The sequence below is a fragment of the Nesoenas mayeri genome (genome assembly GCF_963082525.1).
Source record: "Nesoenas mayeri genome assembly, chromosome: 25".
Classification (NCBI taxonomy): Eukaryota; Metazoa; Chordata; class Aves; order Columbiformes; family Columbidae; genus Nesoenas; species Nesoenas mayeri.
In genome coordinates, this window is record NC_137549.1 from 6,028,221 (window position 1) to 6,049,334 (window position 21,114).

Genomic DNA, 21,114 nt, shown 5'->3' on the forward strand with positions numbered 1-21,114 from the left:
GTGGCCCTCGCGCATGCGCGTTGCCGCCGTCGTCGGTGCCGGCGGAGGAAGATGGCGGCGGGGCGCTGAGGGGACGGGCCGGGGCGCTGAGGAGACGGGACTGGGCCGCTCCACACCGCGCCGCGCCAGCAGAGCCGAGCCGAGCCGAGCCGCGCCGCCCCGGTGACGGAACCCCATGGCCGCGGGGCCGGCCCAGGAGCCTCGTCCCTGCTGGGCCTGCTCGGGCCGTGCCGCTCCCGGGCCCCGCCGAGGCAGCGGCCCGCTGAGCCCCGGGCCTGGGCCCCGCCAAGCCTGACCCGCCCGCTCGGGAGGCGTCTGCGCCACGAGCCCGGGCCGGGACCCCCTGAGGAAAGCGGGACCCCCGGGACGGGGCTTCTCCGCCGCCTCTCGGAGCCGCCGCTTGACCCGACGGCCCCTCCGGCGCGGCCTCCTCGGCCCGAGCCCGCTCTGCGGAGCAGGAGCGGCTCCCCCGGCCCGGGGCAGGACCCTTCGGCTCCCGGCCGAGGCGCCAGCATGTCCGACAACCAGCCGAACGCCAACAACCACCACCCGGCCAACAACAACGGGGCCGGTGGGGGGAACAACCGTGGCGTGCGCAACCCCAACCTCAACCAGAACCCCCTGATCAACGTGCGCGACCGCCTCTTCCACGCGCTCTTCTTCAAGATGGCAGTGACCTACGCTCGCCTCTTCCCGCCCTCCTTCCGCCGCGTCTTCGAGTTCTTCGTCCTCCTCAAGGTGAGGGGCAGCCGGGCGCTCAAGCGCCAGTGTCTCTATAAACACACAGAACTTGGGGCTGCTGAGGGTCACGGCCTGTGCTTGCGCCGCCCACACCGAGCTGTCCGCTGAGCTCCCGGGGGCCGCTTGGCTGGGAGAAGGACACGAGTGGTTGTGACGGTCTGTGCTGACCCCACACACCAGAGCTCTGGTACCAGATCTGGAGATGAAAAAGGGAATCCCTGAGCCGGCTCGATGGGCAGCCGGGCCGGCGTGGGTCAGGTCCAGAGCTGTGGGTATGAAAGGTTTCTGATCTGTGCAATCACTCTTTTTGGATACATTGCATACGTGACAGATTTGATTGTTGGGTGTTTTGTTGGAGTCTTGTCTGTTCTGGAAGTGACTAACGGACAACCCCGTTTTAACCCTATTTCATTTTAGCAGTCAGCACGCTCAGCTGTGCCGGTGTGTCTGTGTAACGCGGTGAAAACCCACTTTCTTGTTGCTGTGGTTGCGGGATTGGAGACCTGCAGAGCGGCCTGTGGGTGTCCATGGGGTGCGCTGCCCGGGGGGCAAACCCTGCACTGCAGCTTCCAGGGCCCTGTCTCCGAGTTACCTTCCACAGCATCTCCCTGTGCTGCTCCTCTGCAGATGTGATGTTTACCAGTCTGTGCGCTCGCAGCAAATAGGTCAGGAGTGATTCCTAGCAAGGACGGCTTGTTTAATTAGGAATGAGCATCTTAGTGCAGTTGGACAGGGAGTGTTTGAGCTGTACTGCTCACTGTCCCAGCCCTGAACTTTGGACAGTGTTGGGCAATGGCGTGCTAGATTTACTGTCTTTGCTGTAGGGAAGGGATTTTATTAGTCCACTCTGTTTCGCGGTGACTTTGTAGCTGTTTCTCAGAGCGGGACAGGGCAAGGGAGTGGTGACGCTCCGCTGCCTTTGGTGTGGTCTCCTGTGAACACAGCAGTGCTGAAATTGCCAGATTCTGGGCTGCTTCCTTGTTGATGTTGAGACCACTGGAAAGCAATAAAGCTCTTGTCTGCTCGCAGATCCGGTTGCCCAAATTAATCTGGTGTTTCTGTGGGCAGAGAAGGGCTGATTAAAACTGGGGAGCCTGTAAGCAGCCAGGGCCGGTGGGCTGATGGGCGCTGCTTTGTTTCTGGCTGTGTGCAGGCTCTCTTCGTGCTCTTCATCCTGGCTTACATCCACATCGCCTTCTCCCGCTCGCCCATCAACTGCCTGGAGCACGTGCGAGACAAGTGGCCGCGCGACGGCATCTTGCGGGTGGAGATCCAGCGCAACTCGAGCCGAGCCCCTATCTTCCTGCAATTCTGTGGCGCTGAGAAGTTCCCGGGAATGGTGGTGGAATCCACAGTGGAGGAAGAGGAGGAGGAAGAGGAGGAAATGACTGTGGATATGTTTGAAAACAGCTCTATCAAGGTAAAGATGCGTTCCTTGTGTACGTGGAGTGGGAACCTGAGTGTCGGTTTGGGGGAAATGGTATGTTAGTGCAGTTTTCTTGAGCATTGCCATGATCCCTCGGTCACCTGGGAAGAGAGCGTGTTCCTGGGCCTCTCCCGAATCCAACCATCAGCCTCTGATGGTTTCACACCAAAAGTGGCCTCTTTTGTCCCCGTTTGGGTGCTGGGGCCTTGCTGGGACACAGAGGGCGGGAGCTGAAGCAGCTGCTGACACAACTTCCCCTGCTGCACTTTTCCAACAGTTTGAGCTGGATATCGAGCCCAAGGTGTTCCTGAAGCCGTCCCGGGTGAGCACCCCCGAGGCGCTGCCCCACAACGAAAGCCGGGAGTTCTCATTTAGCGAAGCGGCCACTAAAGGTATGCAGCCTCTGCAGGAGACAGTGTCCGAGTTTGAGATGCTAGCCAGAGCAGGTAAAGGCCTCTTACGTGCTGTCTGTGCGCTCCTTCCCCTGCCCCCTCCCTGCACGGCTCCCTCCTTCTGCCTTCTCCGGGCACGGGCGCAATAACCTTAAATGTCTTCCCTGCTGCTTTGACCCGTGGTTAATTGTGTCAGTACTAACAACGGCTCCGCAGTGAGATCTTCCCTTCGGCTGGAGGGTGGCTGGGAGTCGGGGGCCGTCTGGGATTAAATTGCTTCGCTCGGATTTAAGCAGGGGGGTTTGTCCTTTCGTAGATGATGTAGCAAAAAGCATCGATTTTGAACCTGAAAAAGGGCAACTTCAGGCATCAAAAGTTTTTTTGGAAAACTGCAGTTGCTCCTGACTTCAGTTCTGAGGTGTGTAATTGCAGCAGCGACCTGTGTCTCCTGAGAAGCACAGTGCCCTTGCTCTGTGGATAATTTACTGGGCATTCAGCAGTTGCAAAGTGCATTTTCCTGCTGTTTCCTAAACAACACAAAAAGCAGAAATTGCAGAGACCTGGGACTGACCAGGCCAAGCTGCGGGCCCGTTCTGGACAGTGCTGGGCAGAGCTTGGAACCACTGCCCTGAGGCTTCCCCAGAAGAGTCAGGTTGAGGACTAACACCAAGGAAGTGTGCTGCAGTTTTAAACAATTGGTATTGTTTAATTTTAAACTGGCTGAAGGGAGCTTGGAGCCTGGTTTTGCAACTAATCCTCTTTTCCAGAAGGTGGTGGGAGGGCGGGGGGAACCCAGTGGTGCTGTTGTTGCTGGTAGTCGTGTGCCAGCCCTGCTGCTGAGTTTTCCCCGCGCTCCCTCGCAGTATGGCCGCAGGAGGAGTACATCGTGGAGTACTCGCTGGAGTACGGGTTCCTGCGCCTGTCCCAGAGCACCCGCCAGCGCCTCAGCATCCCCGTCATGGTGGTGACCTTGGGTGAGTGGGACAGCTTGGGGGTGACATTGGGTGGGATACCCACGTTGGGTGAGACACCCACGTTGGGTGAGACACCCACGTTGGGTGAGACACCCACGTTGGGTGAGACACCCACCTGCCACTTCATCTCTAGGCTGGTGGACACTGTTTCTAACAGCTGATGGCGCTCCAGGCAGGAGAGCTGCTTTCTGGAGCCGTTATTACTGCAGTGGGTCACACCATTGCAGAAGAGCGGCCTCAAGTCAGGAGCCTGTTTCAGTGAGGCCTGGTGGTGTATCCAGCCATTTCTCCCTGAGGAAGGAAGAGCCTTGTTGCTTGGGGTCATTCCTTGGGCTGAGCCTAGGAACGTAGTCCAGGCCTAGAAGGCAAACTGCCTTTATGTCTGTACCAGCACCCAGTTCGACAGCCCTGATGTAATTCTTACTTGGATTGACATCAGCATTTTGAGACCGTGGCTGGGTTTGTCAGCGTGTGACATTTGCCCTCCCAGTCCTGCCCAGTTTAGATTTACTGCCAAAGGTCCCAGTGCAGGTGAAGATCTGCTGAAAACGTCTTTCTGGGTGAGGAGGAGGCTGTGCTGGCCCGGGCTGCAGGGAGTCTGAGCGGCTGTTTGCTTTTCTCTCTAGATCCTACCAGGGATCAGTGCTTTGGGGACAGGTTCAGTCGTCTGCTGCTGGATGAGTTTCTGGGTTACGATGACATCCTGATGTCAAGCGTCAAAGCTTTAGCTGAAAACGAAGAAAACAAAGGTGAGGCTCGGAGGAATCGCTTTCAGCAGCTGTGCAGAGCGGTTGATGTTATTTCTATGGATGCATTAATATAGTCATCTGCCTATCAATTAATCTCTATGCAAGGAGCAGTTCCTTGTGTTTTACATATGAATGTTATTGTCAAGGACAAAATGAAACAAGCGGGCGGGGAGAGGTGTCTGCAGCCGTGGTTTCCTGCTGCCTTATCGCCCTGCATGGCAACGCGTGCTGCCGCGAGGAGCTGTTGCCACACATGTGCTTTAAATCCTGTTTCTTTGGAAGGCGCTGGAAGTTTGTTCTCAGTCTGGGGGTTAATCACAATGAGCTTGTGGTTTCTTTGTTTTCTTTTCAGGTTTCCTTCGCAATGTCGTGTCTGGGGAGCACTATCGCTTTGTCAGCATGTGGATGGCCAGGACATCTTATCTGGCAGCCTTTGTCATCATGGTCATATTTGTAAGTCGCAGGGGCCGGCATGGCCTGGCCACTGGGCCCGCTGCTGGCAGCAGGCCTGAGCTCACCTCTGCTCTTAAAGCTCAGCTGCTGGAGTATGAGATTCTGCTCTGGTTTTTTATTGTTTTTTTTAATGTGGGTTCTTAAAGGCCTAGAAGTTAAACACATGAAGGAGCTGAAACAGTATGAAATAGTGGGGTTGTTTTTTGTCAAAAGGAAGATTCACATTTGAGAGTCTCTGTAGTTAAACACTCGGGGTGCCAAGGTGTGAGATGCAGAAGTTTGTCGCCTGAGACATTTAAGAACAAGTTTAACTAATTTGCCAGGAGTGATCAAGATAAAACTGTGTCTCCTGTGATTATGTGTGAGGTGATCACAGATGTTAGACAAGATCCCTAGTGATAACTGAGCCTGGGTTTGGTCTTGGGTGACTCTCCTTTGTGTCTGACCGCCCACTGATGCAGCTCCTTGTACAATACACTGTGGGCAGGGAGACGGGACGAGCGCTGGGTGCCGGTGCTGGAGAGCACGGCGGTGGGACGGGAGGAAACCCCAGTTCCAGCTCTGCTATTTGGTTTTGCCCTGTGTGGCTCTAACGCTTCTCTCCTGTTCCAGACCCTGTCTGTCTCTATGCTGTTGCGCTACTCGCACCATCAGATCTTTGTCTTCATCGGTAAGGATTTACCTAAGGGCTTCAGGGTGCACTGGGTGCTGCGCCTACTCCAGCACAGCATATAGTATATATTTACATATATATATATATATAGACTCTTGGCTGTTGTGAAGAGTCCTGTGCACAGGAATGTATCCCCCTGTACCCTGTCACTGTGCTTGCGAGAGCTGTTCTGTCTCTTGACAAGTATCGGGGATGCAGGCCTCAGGACCGTTGCCTTCACTGCACGTTGTGGTGGTTGGAAGGGAGAGGATGGGGGGTTCTGTGGCCCCACATCCCCTTTGTGTTACAGCCTGGTTTCCTTCTCGCAGTTGACCTGTTGCAGATGCTGGAGATGAACATGACGATTGCGTTCCCCGCCGCGCCCCTCCTCACCGTCATCCTGGCTCTGGTCGGTAAGGACGCCACTTGTCGTGCGTGCAGCGGGTCCCGTGGGTCTGTAGGGAGCGCGGTTCCTCGCTCTGCCTGCGGCCCGTGGTTGCTGTGTCTGCCCGTCACAAGGCAGAAGACTCTGGAATGTGACGGCACAGTGAGCTGCATTGTCCTGCTGCCTTCCCTGGAAAAGCGGCTCATGTGGAAATCACAGAAACTGAAGCTTTGTCACTGTAGTTAATTTCAGATTCACGCTTCCTGTGACCACATTGCATTAGCACAATTTGAATTTAAAAAACAAACAGCAAAAGCCCCTGAAATCTGCGCTGCCTGGAGCCAGTTGACCCTCTGGCCTGAGCAGCGACTGCAGCCAGCAGCAAAACTCGTTTGACCTTGGCTTCTGTTTTGAACAGAGCTAGTTAATGCTGCTGTGGCCTTTGCGGTGCAGCCGTACGGCCCCGGCTCTGAGCTGGCAGGATCCCTCAGGTGCCCCTTGCTGGTGCCTGTGCCTGCAGCGCGCTGAGCTCACGCCCCCTCTGTCCCCAGGAATGGAGGCCATCATGTCAGAGTTCTTCAACGACACCACCACGGCGTTTTACATCATCCTCATCGTGTGGCTGGCCGACCAGTACGACGCCATCTGCTGCCACACCAACACGAGCAAGAGGCATTGGCTCAGGTGAGGGCTGCCGGGGTTCTCTGCCACACATTCTCACTGCGTGTCCCCTTTGCTCAGGTCCTTCCCAGCCTTCCTGGCTGAGGCCTTCGCCCCAGAGCTGCTGTTTGGCTCCCTGGGAGAGCAGCTCAGGTCGTCCTGTCCATTGCTGCATCGATATTATTGCCTTTCTCTGCAGGTTCTTCTACCTGTACCACTTTGCCTTCTACGCCTACCACTACCGCTTCAACGGGCAGTACAGCAGCCTGGCGCTCGTCACCTCCTGGCTCTTCATCCAGGTGAGCAGCTGCCGCCTCTGCAGCGTGTTGGTGCAACCGGGCGCCTGGAGGCAGGTGCTGCCCTGGGAATTCAGCCTTGGCCGCTCCACGCGCTGCCCACGATTCAAACAGTTATGTTGCTGATTGCTCACGCTGGCTGTGCTGTTAAATGAAGGAACAGTAAAAGCATCTTTCAGGAATTGTAGTAGAAGGGAGGGATAAGTCTTTCCAAAATTTCAGATAACCTCTTGGCCATTGGGGCAGCCGAATTCTCTGGTTGCGGTGTTTCCAGCGGGGGGGCAAGCGGTTTTCTGAGGTGTCTGGGCTGGTGGTGACTCCTCTCGCTTTGCCTTCGCAGCACTCGATGATTTACTTCTTCCACCACTACGAGCTGCCCGCCATTCTCCAGCAGATCCGGATCCAGGAGATGCTGCTGCAGACGCAGCAGATGGGCCAGGGGACGCAGACGACGCTTCAGGACAACCTCAACAACAACACTACGGCCGGGCCCGTGGATGGGGGCACCCGCCGACCCCCCCTGCCCGCCGCAGCCCCCGGGGAGAGCAGCAGCGCAGCGGCCCTGACGCCCAGCGAGGCCACCAGCGTCATCGCTGCTGCTGCGTCTGTGGGCAGCGACCTGAACTGGGTTGCCGAGACAGCCGCCATCGTTACCGAGGCCTCGTTTCTCTCCGACCTGAGCTCCAGCCTCCTGGAGCCGCACGCGGTGCACGAGGCCGGCGGGAGCCCCCAGGACGCTGCTGCCGCACTCGTCACCCGCATCAGGGTCAGCAGCGACCACCCGGAGACGGCCGTGGGCTCCATCACCATCGAGGTCACTTCAACGTCTGTGGTGGCCGCAGCAGATGTTCCCCCTGCCACAGAGGTGGCTCCGGCTGTGTCCTCCGTCCCGCTGCAGGAGGAGGGGGCCTCCCTTGCCCAGCAAACTGAAGCTGCTGAGGGCACAGGCAGCCAAGCAAAACCTGGTGCCAACGACTGCGCTGCAGCCCGGGGCCGGGAGCAGACCCCTCTGGCCGCCGGGGAGGACGCTGCTCCGGACAGGTGTTTGGGTCACGCTCTTGGGGACCGGGGGGACAGCGGCCCGTGTCCAGCACCAGCGGATAGCGCAGCCAGCTCAGAGCCAGAGCCCCGGAGCCTGTCCTGAGCCCCTGTCACTGTCACTCCGGACTGCCAGGAGGGCTTTGGGATTTCCTTTGTTACCGTTTCTCACTTCACCATCATCCTTAACCCGTGAATTCTTCGGAGCGGAGGCAAGAGCAGCTGGGACAGTGAACAGGCTCTGCAGTAAACTGCCCTGGAAAAAGCACGTGTGTGTGTGAGGCTTATCTGGAGGGGGTGGAGGGACAGGGGGACGAGGCTGGAGGGCCCTGAGGAGCTTGGGGGGCTCAGTGCCGGGGGTGCAGGCTGCTGCTCCAGCCCTGCCTTTGGCTCCTGGCCCCCGCCTGCCCCAGCTTCGCCCCTGTGGGGACACTTGCAGTCCGGGTGCTGGTCACAGGTGTGTGCGTGGCAGTTTCTGGTGAGAGTAGCGGCTGTGTGTGAGGGGACATCTGCTCACCTTCAGCACCAGATCTGTTCACACCAGGGCAGAGCTGGGTAAAAACCAAAGCAGAAGCTCCAGCTCAGCCCCATTTGTTCTGTCCTTGACCCTCCCGCCTGTCACCAGCATCAGGGGAGCTCCTGGCACAGCAGATCACCCCAGCCGTGCGGGTGCTGAGCCGGCGGGATCCATGGGGCATTTGGGACGCGGGCGGCAGCTCTGTCTGTGCCGCTGCTCTTGGCACCTGCCCCCGAGGTGACGTCGTTTGTTTTTCAGTGCCTTGTCCCTTCCGTGGGACACGTTTGCATTTGAGATCAGCCCCATCCCGGAGGAGCCGTCGGCTTCACTGGCTGCCCCCTGCGTGAGATGGTTTAGCAAAGAACCAAAACGCTAAAGCCAAGACATTTCAGCTGATTTTTCCCTCATTTTCCTGGCAGCGGAGGTGGAGCTGCCTGTGCCCGACCCCTCCACGGGGCTGGGGCGGGGACAGCAGGGCCAGGGACGGGCTGGAATGAGGGTTTGCATGTGTAGGTCGAGCGGAGAAGTGTGGAATGCTTGAGGCTTCTGAGCTGAGGGCGCAGCCCGGGGAGCACAGCGGGTGGCAAGAGCAGTGCTGGGGAGCGACACGGGGGCACTGTCCCCTCCTCAGGGGGCCTGGGTGGCTGTAGGGGGTGTCCCCAAGTCTCGCCCTGTCTCCCCACAGCTGAGCAGTGTCAGGAGAGTCCCAGGGGGCTTGCTCAGGGCTCCCCGCTTCACTTTCTCTGCATTTCCCACCCAGGTGCCTCCTTTTTCTTTTCTTTCAGTCTCCAGGACCCAAGTGTTGTTCTGGGGACTGGGGAGCACGTCCCCTCCCTCCGCAGCCCCCCCTGCCCAAGCAGGGGCCTCCGGCGGGGACGAGCCCGAGCACCAGAGAGCCTGGGATGATGGAGATAGAGCGGGGCGGGGAAACAAACCAAATGATGTGATGAATGAAGAGTAGAGTTCATTCTATTTAATTAATGTACAAAATGTGTTTGTATATAATAATAAATATTCTATCTAACAGCTGCTGTGGCGTCCTGCGAGCAGTTGTGCTGGGTTCCTGCGGGACGGGGGCTTGGGGGTCCCGTGCAGGGGTGCGGGCGCAGCGAGTCCATCGCTTGGTACTTGGGGGGTCCCTGTCCCGGCTGGAGCGGTGGCAGCGGAGCCGGGGGGGGAAAGACCTTTTGCTGTCCCCTCGCCCTTTACGGTCACCCCGCCATGGTCAAGGACACAGGCCAGTGCTGTCCGTCTGTCACGATCTGCCTGAGGAAGACTCAGTTCCTGCATTTAAGACGCATCTGGAAGAGACAAAGCAGACTGCATCACCTCCCCGTGCGCAGTTCAAAACCACTGCTGCCCTCCGGCCCGCCCCCACCTCACCGCTCCTCCGGGGGCTGCTCCGCGGCCGGCGCGGGGGGCGCTCCCCGGCTGCTCTCGGCCGTGCCCAGCGCGGCCGCCAGCTCGCTCTTCCTGGCCAGCGCCGCCCGCAGCTGCTCCCGCAGCTCCTGGATCTTCCCGTCCAGCGCCCGCAGCTCCCGCGCCCCCGGGGACCCCTCGAGGGGCGCCGCGTCCAGCTGAAAACGCACCCGCCGCACGTCCCTGCGCAGGCTGCGCCAGGGCTGCCGTGGCGCGCCGCTTTTGGGGAGGGGGAGAAGGGCTGAGTGGGGAGCTGGCGGGAAGCAGGGGGGTCCCTTCCATGGCCCCCCCGAATGGCCGGTGCCCCGGGGAGGAGGGACGCGGGGGGCGGCTGTACCTCTGCTCCGAGCTGGGCTGCCGGCTCTGCTGCTCCTCCGCACATGTGTTCAGAGCACGGTGGATTTTCTGTGTGGGACAAGAGAAGAGCGAGATGGGGGATTAACCAGGGGGTGACAGTCCTGGGATTGACCAAGGGTGAGGGTCTGGGGATGAACAGTGGGTGGGGAAGCAGGAGCGGTGCCGTAGGGGGGTTTTGCCACCCCCACCTGGCTGGTGTGCAGCCAGTAGTTGAATTTCTTCTTGCGCTTGATGCGGGGCAGGACCAGGCGGTAGAAGACGTGCTCGCCCAGCGAGGTGAGTAACGAGCCGCTGAGCCCGATGCAGAGCAGCACAAAGAGCCCCGAGAAGTGGTAGATGCCCATCTGCAGGGTCTGCGGGGAGACGGGGCTATTGGCTGCAACGTGGGGAGGAATCAGCCCCCCGGGAGCCCCCCGAGCCGAGCGGCCGCACCTCGGTGACGGCGAAGACGCGCTTGCCGCAGGGCACCATCTTGTACCACTTGTCGTGCAGGAGGTCGATGAAGCCCGAGGACTTGTAGCGGCTGATGAACTCAGAGATGGTGGAAGTCAGCGGCGAGTTCTGGGGGAGCCCGATGCCGTAGCCTGGGAGAGAGAGCGGCAGCGCTGGGGGGGCACCTGGAGCAGAGACCCCCCCGGCCCTGCATGGGCACGAGCACACGTGTGTGCACACACAGAGACACACACACACACACGTGCATACATGCGTATAGAGACACACAAGCACACAGACATGCATACGTACACATGCATGCACATGTGTATAGACAGACATATATGGACAGACAAGCACACGGCCAGAGACTCGTGTATAGACAGACACAGGACACCCACATAGATGCCTCTCCCCGGCTGTTGCACCCCCACAAACCTTCTATAGCGAAGGGTTTGCCCACGGTGAGCAGTTTGCAGTCGGAGTCGATGGACACCTCGTAGTCCAGCAGCGACTTGTCCATGATGAAGGCGTTGAGCCTGGGGGGCTCCGTCCTGCACCAAGGCGGGGGGAACCTCAGCAGGGGGCTCACCCCCTTCCTCGGGGTCCCCCAGCCGGACACCATCCCTGTGCCGGGTAAAAGGACGGTACCCCCCCGGCCACCGCTCACTTGAGCATGGTGACGCCGGCAGGGGTGGTGGGGACGTTGTAGCGCCGCATGTGCTCGTGCATCTCGGGGAAGCTCTTCTTGATGTACTCCTCGGCGCTGCTCTCCCACACCGTGCCGAAGCGGAAGCCCTGCGAGGGGTGATGCAGCTGGAAGGAGGCACCGCAGCATCAGTTCCCCCAGCCCGGGCGGGACCTTCCACGCTCGTCACAGCCGGGAAGATGCAGCAGGAAGGACAGACCCCCCACCGCCCCCTCCGTGGCCTTCAGCCCCATCTCACCCCCTCAGAAGCAGCCCGGATGCTCTTCTACCTTTGAGTCGTGGATGCCCGAGAGCTCCTCGAAGGTCTTGTCGCCCACCATGACAGCCGCCAGGTTGGCCGTGTAGCTGGAGAGCACCAGGAGGCAGAAGATGGCCCAGAGGTTCATGAGGAAGCGGCCGGTGCAGCACTTGGGGGTCTTGCTGGACACGGTGCGCCCGAACAGGATGGCGTAGCAGAGGTTGAGGGCTGAGGAGTAGGAGAAGATCTTCAAGCGGTTGCGGCCGTGGGGGGTCATGCCATAGGGGCTCTTCCACTCATACAGGGTGAGGAAAAGCGCGGTCATGTGCAGCGCCACGAAGACGCCCACCCACATGGTCCAGTGCAAGGGCCACATGAAAGCCCCGATGGGCGACGCCGTGTCCTTGGTCCTCACCAGGATGCCCAGGCTGGTGGAAAAGAAGGGGCTGGTGAAGTCAATGACTTTGCTCCGCGCCGAGTTGATGCTGAAGGAGGTGACGGCCATGTGGGCCGTGCCGCTGAGCAGGTCCCCCACCAGCCCCGTCCAGCGCCCGTTCTTCCAGGCCCCGTATTTCCCATCGCCCACGATGTAGAGCTCGAAGTCGAAGGGCATGTCCTCGGCCAGCTTCTCCAGCAGGTCGATGCAGTACCCATAGCAGCACTTCTTGTACGCCCGCGGCACCGAGCCGTTGGCGGCACCGAGCTCCTCGAAGAGGGAATCCAGCACGGCCGAGTCGTTGGTGCCGGGGTCCAGGCAGAGCTGCCCGGCCGGGCAGGTCCCGTCCTCGTCCGCCTCCCGGGTGAAGACGAAGGGATGTTCCACCAGCGTCACCACCCGCAGCCGCACGCGGGCCCCCCCGGCGCCCTCGCTGGGGCTCTCGTGCTGGCGCTGGCTCTGCCACGCTCCCTCCTCCGGCTGCAGCTCGCCGTGCCGCCACGTCCCCACCGTCACCCAGGCCGGGTCGCCCCGCGGGTCCCGCCGCAGGCTCCAGACACGGAACTGCTGCTCCGGGCGCACCAGCACCGCGTCCTCCACGCGCACGGGGCCCGTCCGGCCCTGGAAGGACGTGTTGGCCAGGAACCTGGTGGGACAGGGGTGTCACAGCGCTGAGGGGCTGAGGAGGGGGCTCGGGGCGGGATGGAGTCGGCACAGACAAGGGCAGGAGGAGCAGCAGGATCTGGCCCCGCTGCTACTGCCCTGCAGCTCACTGTGCTCCCGCGGCCAAGGGTTATTCATATTTATAGAGCAACCGTGCTGGGGCAGCATCAGGGAGATCTGAAATGACACGTCCCCCCTGCGCAGGCAGCACAGAGCACGTCCCAGGGGAGGGCAATGGCGACCGGGGGGAGCTGAGCCCCACGGCAGCGGCTGCGCACAGGGAACAGCACTGGGCTCTGTGCACGGAGCCCTGGGCTCCGCCAGCTCTGCCCCCCGTGCACCCCAACATGATGGGGCCGGGGTGGGGGAAAGGGGCACCCCCAGCACATCCTTACCTGGCCAGGAAGAGCCCCGGGGACTCGCCGTGTGCCCGGCGCCTGGCGTGGCAGTTCACCGTGCTCTGCAGCAGAGCCGGGTCGGGGCGGGCACGGGCAGCGCTGGCGATGGCCTGCGCCACCAGCTCCACCGCGTCCTGCAGCAGGAGCTGCAGCGGCGGGCGGCTGAGCTCCCCGAAGGCCAGCAGCCCCAGGGGCAGCCCCTCACGCTGCAGCTCACCGGCGCCCAGCGGGGACCCCAGCACCCAGCGCAGCTCCTGCGGCAGCTCCTCGGCCGCCTGGAAGATGAGCCGAGCGCGCCGCAGGTCGCAGCCCAGCAGCAGCGCGGGGCTGGAGAGGGCCCTGAGGCGCTCCCCGCGCTGCCGCAGGTAGAGGGTGGCCCCGGGCTCGTCCAGGTAGCCCAGGTCCAGGACGGTGCGGAGGGAGAGCTGGGAGCGACGAGCCCAGAGGCTGAGGAAGCTGGAGACGTCCCAGGGGTGGCAGAGCACCAGGCTGGCCTCCTGCCAGCCGTCGGCCCGCAGGACGCTCGCCAGCACGTCCACCAGCGTCTCCAGCGAGCTCTGCCGGTCCATGTGGAAGTGGAAAGGGCTCTGTCAACACACAGGGGTGGTGACTGTCCCCCTGCCCTGCTCCGGCCCGTGGGAAGAGCCCAGAGGGAGCAGCAGACATGGAGCAGGATGGGGCTGGAACGGGGGACAGGAGGGGGCTGGGATAGAGCTGGGATGGCGCCAGGAAGGAGCCGGGAGGGGATGAGATGCAGCGAGGATGAGGGGCAGGAAAGGAGCCGGGATCGAGCCGGGATGGGGATCAGGATTGGAGTCAGAATGGGGATCGGGATCGAGTCGGGAGGGGAGCTGGGACTGAGCAGAGATGGAGCCGGGAGGGAGTCAGGATGCAGCGAGGATGAGGGGTTGGAATAGAGCCCGGATAGAGCCGAGATGGGGATCAGGACTAAAGTCGGGATGGAGTCGGGAAGGGGACCAGGACTAGGGGTGGGATGGAGTCGGAGGGGAGCCGGGATGGGGACCCTTGAGACAGAGCCGGCATGGAGCCGAACGAGGATCGGATTGGAGTCGGGGCCGGAGCAAGGACGGAGGAGGGGCGGAGCCGGCACAAGCAGCGGCGGGAGCTGCGTCCCGGCGGCCCCGGTCCCCGCAGCCGCACCCGAGCGCCCCGGGAGCGGTGCCGAGGTGCGCCCGGCCGGGGCCGGTACCGGTACCGGGGCGGCTCTTACCTGCGCTCGGAAGGGCAGCGGCCCGCGGGTGTCCAGGAGGCTGACGAACGGCACCTGGAGGGCGGCGGCGAGGAAGTCGAGCTGGAGCAGCTCCCGACGGGAGCGGGGCAGCGCCAGGACCGCGGCCACACCGCGCCCCGCCAGCGCCCCGCACAGCCACCGCGCCAGCGAGCCCGGGTCCCGCGCCGCCGGGCCGCCCGCCACCAGCTCCAGGCTGAGGTTGTGGGGCAGCACCGCCCCCCCGGGGCTCCCCCCGGGCCCGGCGGCCGCGGCCAGCGCGGCGCGGAGGCGGGCGCGGGCGGCGGGCGGCAGCAGCGCCCCGAGGCGCACGGCGGGGCCGGGGGGGGCCGGGACCCGGCAGGGCTGCGGGTGCCCCCGCCCCGCGCCCAGCGCCGCCGCCAGCAGCAGCCAGAGCGCCCGCAGCCCCGCCATGTGCCCGCACTGGCCCCGCCGCTCTGCGCCCCGCCGGGGCGGTACCGGGCCGGGGCGGTACCGGGCCGGGGGCGGTACCGGGCGGGCGGGCGGGGGCGGCGGGTGGGGCCGGCACCGACGGGGAGGGACCGGCCGGACCCCGCCGTCAGCACCGGCCCCCGGTCCCGGCCGGTGGCGTCCGCACCGTCCCCGAGCCGAACGGGAGGGTCCGGCCGGCCCCGCAGCCCCCGGTGGGTCCCGCCGGGCACGGCCCAGGGGACCCCGCACCCGCCCGCTGCTGCCGGCAGAGGGACCGCGGGCGCCCCGGCACTCGGGGGGGGCTCGGCTGCCTTTGGACCACCGGGACGTTCCTTCTCCTCCTCCGGCCGAGCGCTGCCGCCCCCCCGGCTGGGAAAAGCCCCTCTCCACCAGGAGCGCAAACATCAGCTGCCAGGGAGACAGAGCCTCTGCTAAATTAATAAGAAAGCGAGCAATGGAGCCAAACACCAGCTGGCAAAAATTATTGATCACCAGACAAATCTAATGAGTCACAGCTCCTGAATTCCCTTGCGGAGATGGGCCTGGGGGGGTCATCCCCAGCGTGGGGACCACCGGCGGCCCCCGGTCAGGGGTGCTGGTCCGCCCGAGCAGGATCCCCCAGGGAGCAGCACCCACGCCCCGGGCAGGAGCTGGGGGGCAAAAAGAGGCTCTTGGCACGGAACAGCCCCCCCAAACCCTGGCTTGGGCTCACGCTCCCCACTGCAGCCGATTAATGTTGATGCAAAGTGCCAGGAGGAAGGTGGAAGCAAAAGGAGAGCGAAACGCTGCTTATTAAGCTAAAAGCATTATCTAAGTGAGCTGGCAGGAGCTGGGGTTTAATTCAAAGTGCACTTGGAACGCAGCGGGCTCAGCGCTGGAGCGCTAAACAGGCCGGGCTGGTGGGTGCGCACGGGGACGGCCATGGCCCCTGCGCCCTGGGGACAGGGACAAAGCCCCGGAGCACCCACCACCCCAGCCCCCCGGGGTGCCGGGGTCTGTGCCCACCAGCGGGCTGCTAAAGAAAACCCTCAGGCATCTTTCACTATAAAAACCAAATCTTTTATGTAAAAAATAAACCTAAACAAACCCCACAACCCCCGCTGCCATGCTCGTGACAACACAAAAGGCTGATTCCCCAGAACACCGTGAAAACAAAGGAGCTGCATCCAAATATATATAAATCGTCGACTTAGGAGATTGGAAATAGCACCTTGCTGATCCCCCTGCCCCCCCGAAGGAGTCAGCCCTGTGTCCCAAACCCGTCACCCCCACTCTGAGCCCACGGACCCCCCATGGCCCTCGCCCGCCGGAGCAGGAGGACCCCACAGGGACCCCACACCGGCCCCAGGCAGCAGCTTCGCTGCCCTGGGCCCCCCCAGGGAAAGGGACCCGCTCAGCGCCCTGGTCAGGAGAGCAGGACGAGCCCAGGGCGGGATCCGAGCAGGAGGGGTCTCTAAAATCCAACCTCAAACCGGTAGCAAGAGAAAAACACTCGTCTGTCCGCACTGCAGGGGCAAGTAACGAAAAGGAACAAAAAAGGGCCAAGGAAAGAGATGGGGAAAGAGCAGGAGCCGCGTCCTGAACCCCCCTCGGAGCCGCCGCGCTCCGGTCTGCCCCGCCGGCACCGCGAACCGGGGTGGAAATGTCCCTGCGGCGTCAAATCAGGGTGGAAACGTCCCTGCGGTCCCGCCCGCAGCCCTGCGGGTCTCAGTCCCGTGTCACCAGCGGATGCCAGAGCGAGCGGGCAACGCTGCGGTGTGTGAGTGGCGCTGGCGAGGAGGCAGCGGCGTGTTCGCTCGTCTGTGCGTGCAGGTGCCCCGGGGGGGCTGGTTCTGCCCAGGGGGGGCTGCGTCTTCCCCGGAGCCGGGCAGGAGAGGCAGAGGGTGCACGGGCAGCGGGTGCCGCTTCATTTGGCTGGTTTGGTGATGATGCGAGCGGAGAAGTCAAAGAGGTTCTTGTTGATTTTCCGGAGGGTGCTCACCTCCTCTTCCAGCTCGCTCACCTGGATCGTCAGCTGTTCCTGGTTGCCCTCCAAGTTCTGCAGCACAAAAAGGTGACAGAAAAGCATCAGGTAGTCGCTCAAACAGCAGCCCCTCCTGCCTGCACCAGCACAGGGTTCCAGGGCTTGTTATCGCCCCAGCTTTGCGCAGGGTGGTCCAGCTGACGAGCAGAGCCCCGAGGGATCGGCACCACACACGGTTCCCTCAAGGGATCGGCACCAGGACGCGGTTCCCCGTCTCGGAGCAGCTCTCACCTTCTCCCGGGTTGAGTGCATCAGTGCGTACATCCTCTCCGCCTTCTCCAGGTAGCTCTCCTCTGATTCCTGTGGGGAGCAGACAGGTGACATCAACACAGAAGTCCTGGGTCCCCTCCCAGTGTCCCCAAGCCCCAGCCAAGGGAACAGCCCGCCTGTGCCTGCCTGCGCCTGCCTGCGCTCTGCCCGCACAGCTGCATCAACAGGCAGTTATCTGCACCCCAGCACAGCCCCCCGCCCCGGTACCTGCTGGTGCTGCCCCAGGCGCAGCGTCAGCCCCTCGCTGCCCTGCTCGTCGCTGCTCTCGGTGCCGTGCAGGTGTTTGCTGAACTTGGGCAGCGGCACGCTGGGCTTCCCGTCCGCGTTCAGCATGTTGGCGGGGGCCAGCACAATGAAGGCGTTTGTGACAGGACCTGGGGGGGGACAGGAGGGGACGGGTCAGACGCTGGATGAGTGGGGGCAGCCCCGTTCCCCAAAGTCCATTTGCCGCCTGGCGAGGACAAGCCAACCTTGCCGGAAAAGCCGCTGCCTGTCCTGCCCTGCAGCCGCGCTCTGACGCCCCTGATCTGTCTGCGGGGGAGCACGGGGCGCCCGTCACACCCGCTGCCACCGCGTCCCTGGGGCGCTGAGGGAACATGGCGGGGGTGAGCAGGTGGCAGCAGGAACAGACCTTGCTGGGAGGGACAGAACGGCCAAGGGGACGGGGAGGCGCGGGGAAGCAGCGCTGCTGGGAGCCGCCCGCCCCTCAGACAGAGGAGCCGTCGCGCTGTGGTGCGGGGGCGGGGGGAGCCCGTGCGCTGCGTGGGACCCTCTGCCGGCTCTCCCTGCACGCTGATCCCAGCCTGTACCGCTTCATCGGAGCCGTGAGACTGAAACCCCAGACAACGGCTCGTATCACATTCACTCCAGGCCTAACGAGCTCACGGTTGCACGTCGCTGGGGTCACAGGGACAGTCCCTCCCCCAGACACGTCCCCCCCCCCCCCCCGCAACCCCCCGGGGCGTTTGGGTGCATGTGGGGCAACCACTCCCTGGGGAAAACGAGGAGGAAGATCCTGGGTGACCTGGTGACAGGGTGAGGTCCGTGACTCAGCTGACAGGGCACACGGGCTGTTGACAGTGACCCCAGACACCCCGGTGTCCCGGGAACACCTCTGCCCTCCCTCCAACCCCCCCGCCCTCCCCAGGGTGTGAAACAAGGGGCAGAGGAACGCCCGAGGTGCCCGGGGCAGCGTCAGGGCTGAGCCGGCAGCTGCTCCGGCAGCGCCGCGGGACGGGATCCCGGCGCCCGGGGCCGCTGACCTTTGTGATTCACCGTCCTCAGGCACTGCTTGCTCTGGATGTCCCACAGCCGGACAGTCTCGTCGTGCGAGCCCGAGAGCAGGAGGCTGCCGTCCGTGGAGACCGACAGACACGTCACCTGGTTCCTGGAATGGGGAAGAGGACGTTTAACCTGCGGGTGACCCGATGAGTGTCGGGAGCCGGCGAGGGGGCGGACGGGGCGCGAAGGGTTCGACAGACAGGCGTGAAGGGTTTGACAGACAGGCGTGAAGGGTGCGGCAGGTGCGGCCGGTCCCTCACCTGTGCCCTTTGAAGACTTTCCCGCTCTCCCGCTCTGGCTGGAAGCTCCGGTCTCGCTGCACCGGCTGCAGAAATGAAGGGAAGCAGAGAGCGGTTTAAACTCAGGCAGGCTGAAGGCAGCAGGGTCATCACTGTGTCCGGAGAGGACGCCGAGGAACCCACCCTTGGGGTGCCCTCCCGCAGCCCGGGGCAGGTGACGCTGGTCACAGAGTGACAGCGGCTCAGTGCCACGTCACGGGCAGCCCGGCACTCACCCAGGCGCACAGCTCCACCTGGAAGATGGAGCCGTCCATCCCGCCGCAGAACATGTAGTACTCGGCCAGGTCCAGCGTCACGGCCATGATCCCCACGTCGAAGAGGACGGAGAGCAGGAGGTCCCCTGATGACACTTCCCAGAGCTGAGAGGAGATGGAGGAATTGGGGACCTCAGTGTGGCCGTCAGGACGGGAGGAACGCGCTGCTGCTCATCAGAAGCACCTGGCGGCACGTTCCCTTCCATATCCCCTCCTTGCTGCCGAGGGGGAACCGCATCCACGGCACAACCGCAGCAGAACCAGGAGCAGCCGCTTCGCGACCACAAGACAAGAAGTTTCCCAGGCAGCTCCAAAACAGCCCTGAACCCCCCCCGCACCCATCCTGCCCCAGAACAGGCCCTCCTGCCCTCCTGGAGGGGCTGAGCCCAGCCCAGCCTGAGCCCAGCTTTACCTTGGCTGTCTGGTCCAGGGAGGCCGTGGCGGCTCGCGCCAGGGGCCCCCCGAAGCCGCAGCACAGGTCGGTGATGGGGAGGCTGTGCCGGGACCAGACGTGCCGAGGGTCCGGGATCTGGGAGGGCTCTGCCTGCAGCACGCTGTGGGGACAACGGGGACACAGGGGACACAGCGGTCAGCCAGCGCAGGGCAGGGGACGCCAGAGCTGAGCGGCTGTGGGGGCAGCGGCTGAGGCTGCGCTCTCTCTGGGCCGGCTCTTCTGGCTGCACAAACCACGTGGGACCAGCACGTGTGACACCAAGGACAGGGGCCGCTGCCACAGGGGACAGAGACTCGTCTGCGAGAGTGTGGACAGGGCACAACCCGCTCGGTGTCAAGCAGGGCAGACAAGTCGGAGCCACACGCCGTAGCTTGGGAAACCACGATGAGGCACCGGGAGAAACGTCCCCGGCAGCAGGACGGCAGCCACGGGAGGAGGGGACAGGTCCCTGCCTGTGGGGACAGCTCAGACCCGCAGCCGCTCCGATTCTGCGCTCCCGGCGCCCTCCAGGCCGCACCTGCAGAGGTTCCACACCAGCGCCAGGCAGTCCTTGGCCCCCGACAGGAAGTGGCTGCTGTCATCGGTGAAGCAGAGGCAGGTGAGGTCCTGGTAGTGCCGGTTCAGGATGGCCAGGAGGTTCCCGTTGGAGACCTGCGGGCAGAGAGCGCTGAGGCGCTGCGGGGGCGCCCCGGGCGCCGCGGTGGAGCGGGCGGTCCCGCCCCCGTCCCCCTCACCTCCCACAGGTAGATGCTCTCGGCGACCCCCGCCAGCACGTAGAGCCCGTTGGGAGAGGCCGCCAGGCAGGTCACGGGCCCCGGGCAGATGATCTTCTGCTGGAGCTGGTCCTGGGGGAGAGGGGACGTGGGGACGCTCAGTGGGGCTGCAGCATGGGGGGAACGGGACCCTGCGTGGGGACTGACCATAGAGACGGGGGTTTGTATGGAGAGATGGGCCCTGTGGGGGGGTCTGACTATAGAGATGGGGGGTTTGCATGGAGAGAGGGGCCCTGGGAGAGATCTGACCATAGAGATAGGGGGGTTGCATGGAGAGAGGGGCCCTGGGGGGGGTCTGACCATAGAGACGGGGGTTTGTATGGAGAGAGGGGCCCTGGGGGGGGGGGGTTGACCATAGAGACGGGGGTTTGTATGGAGAGAGGGGCTCTGGGGGGGTCTGACCATGGAGACAGGGGGTCTCCAGGGGTAGGGCGGCCCAGCGCCGGCTCTGCCGGGCCCCGCGCACCCCCCGGGCCGGAGGGTCCCCCCGCGGGCGCTGCCCCCGGCCGGCGGTACCTTCCTCTGCAGCTCCCAGACGTTGATGTAGCTCTTGCCCAGCTGGGCCCCCAGCAGGTGCTCTCCGCCCAGCAGCGCCAGCCCGCGCGGGCCGCTGTTCCCGCCGCGGTACCCGGGCAGCGCGGCGCCCGAGTGCAGCTCCCACACCGAGCAGTTGCACAGCGGCCCCGCCGCGTCCGCCACCAGCGCCACCTCCATGGGCGCCGCCATCTTCGCGGTCCGCCAGGGCCAGAGAGAGCGCGGCTGCCGCCTAGAGCGCCGCCCTCCGCCCCGCCCAGCCGGCCAAGCGGCGGCCAATCAGGAGCGGCACCGCCCAGGCCGCGCGCCTGCGCGGGGCGGGGCTTGCCGCGGCGGCCGCACGCGGCCGGAAGTTCAGCGGGGCCCGCCCCGGGCGGGGCGGGGCGGACTGCAGGGGGCGCTAAAGGGACCCGTGGACACCCCATAGGGACCCGTGGACACCCCACATCGCTATAGGGACCCCGCAGGGACCTCACAGCCCTATAGAGGCCCCATGGACACCCTACAGGGATCCCATGGCCATCCCACGGCCCTGTAGGGACCCCACACCCCTACAGGGACCTCACAGACACCCCACAGCCCTATAGGGACCCTATAGGACCCCATGGAC

The 21,114-nt window shown here is 63.6% G+C and overlaps 3 protein-coding genes across 6 annotated transcripts; 1 reads left to right on the forward strand and 2 right to left on the reverse strand.

Annotated features, from left to right (window-relative positions):
• Positions 1-36: 36 nt before the first annotated feature.
• On the forward strand, positions 37-8,034 carry TMEM259 (transmembrane protein 259; the record flags this gene model as incomplete). 4 transcript variants are annotated; one of them, XM_080359074.1, is made up of 11 exons in its annotated part: positions 37-738; positions 1,895-2,161; positions 2,445-2,613; positions 3,423-3,533; positions 4,160-4,282; positions 4,635-4,735; positions 5,348-5,405; positions 5,717-5,800; positions 6,324-6,456; positions 6,632-6,731; positions 7,069-8,034. In XM_080359074.1, exons 1-11 carry the CDS (start codon positions 514-516, stop codon positions 7,870-7,872), a joined length of 2,175 nt encoding a protein of 724 aa, XP_080215200.1. In that variant the 5' UTR covers positions 37-513. The 4 variants fall into 4 exon arrangements, with proteins under 4 accessions (XP_080215200.1, XP_080215201.1, XP_080215203.1 ...); XM_080359075.1 differs by having other exon boundaries at positions 2,445-2,559; XM_080359077.1 differs by lacking the exons at positions 6,632-6,731; positions 7,069-8,034 and having other exon boundaries at positions 2,445-2,559; positions 6,324-6,460.
• A 1,628-nt stretch (positions 8,035-9,662) lies between these two features.
• On the reverse strand, positions 9,663-14,598 carry GRIN3B (glutamate ionotropic receptor NMDA type subunit 3B; the record flags this gene model as incomplete). The annotated part of the gene is made up of 9 exons (XM_080359203.1): positions 9,663-9,921; positions 10,040-10,107; positions 10,248-10,412; positions 10,492-10,643; positions 10,930-11,045; positions 11,162-11,307; positions 11,470-12,520; positions 12,933-13,522; positions 14,167-14,598. 9 exons carry the CDS (start codon positions 14,596-14,598, stop codon positions 9,663-9,665), a joined length of 2,979 nt encoding a protein of 992 aa, XP_080215329.1.
• Positions 14,599-15,880: 1,282 nt separating this feature from the next.
• WDR18 (WD repeat domain 18) lies at positions 15,881-20,721 on the reverse strand. Its single transcript, XM_080359260.1, has 10 exons — positions 20,487-20,721; positions 19,932-20,042; positions 19,715-19,848; positions 19,156-19,297; positions 18,705-18,848; positions 18,451-18,515; positions 18,172-18,296; positions 17,117-17,283; positions 16,871-16,939; positions 15,881-16,654 (listed from the first exon to the last, which is right to left on the reverse strand). Exons 1-10 carry the CDS (start codon positions 20,694-20,696, stop codon positions 16,523-16,525), a joined length of 1,299 nt encoding a protein of 432 aa, XP_080215386.1. The 5' UTR covers positions 20,697-20,721; the 3' UTR covers positions 15,881-16,522.
• Positions 20,722-21,114: the final 393 nt, after the last annotated feature.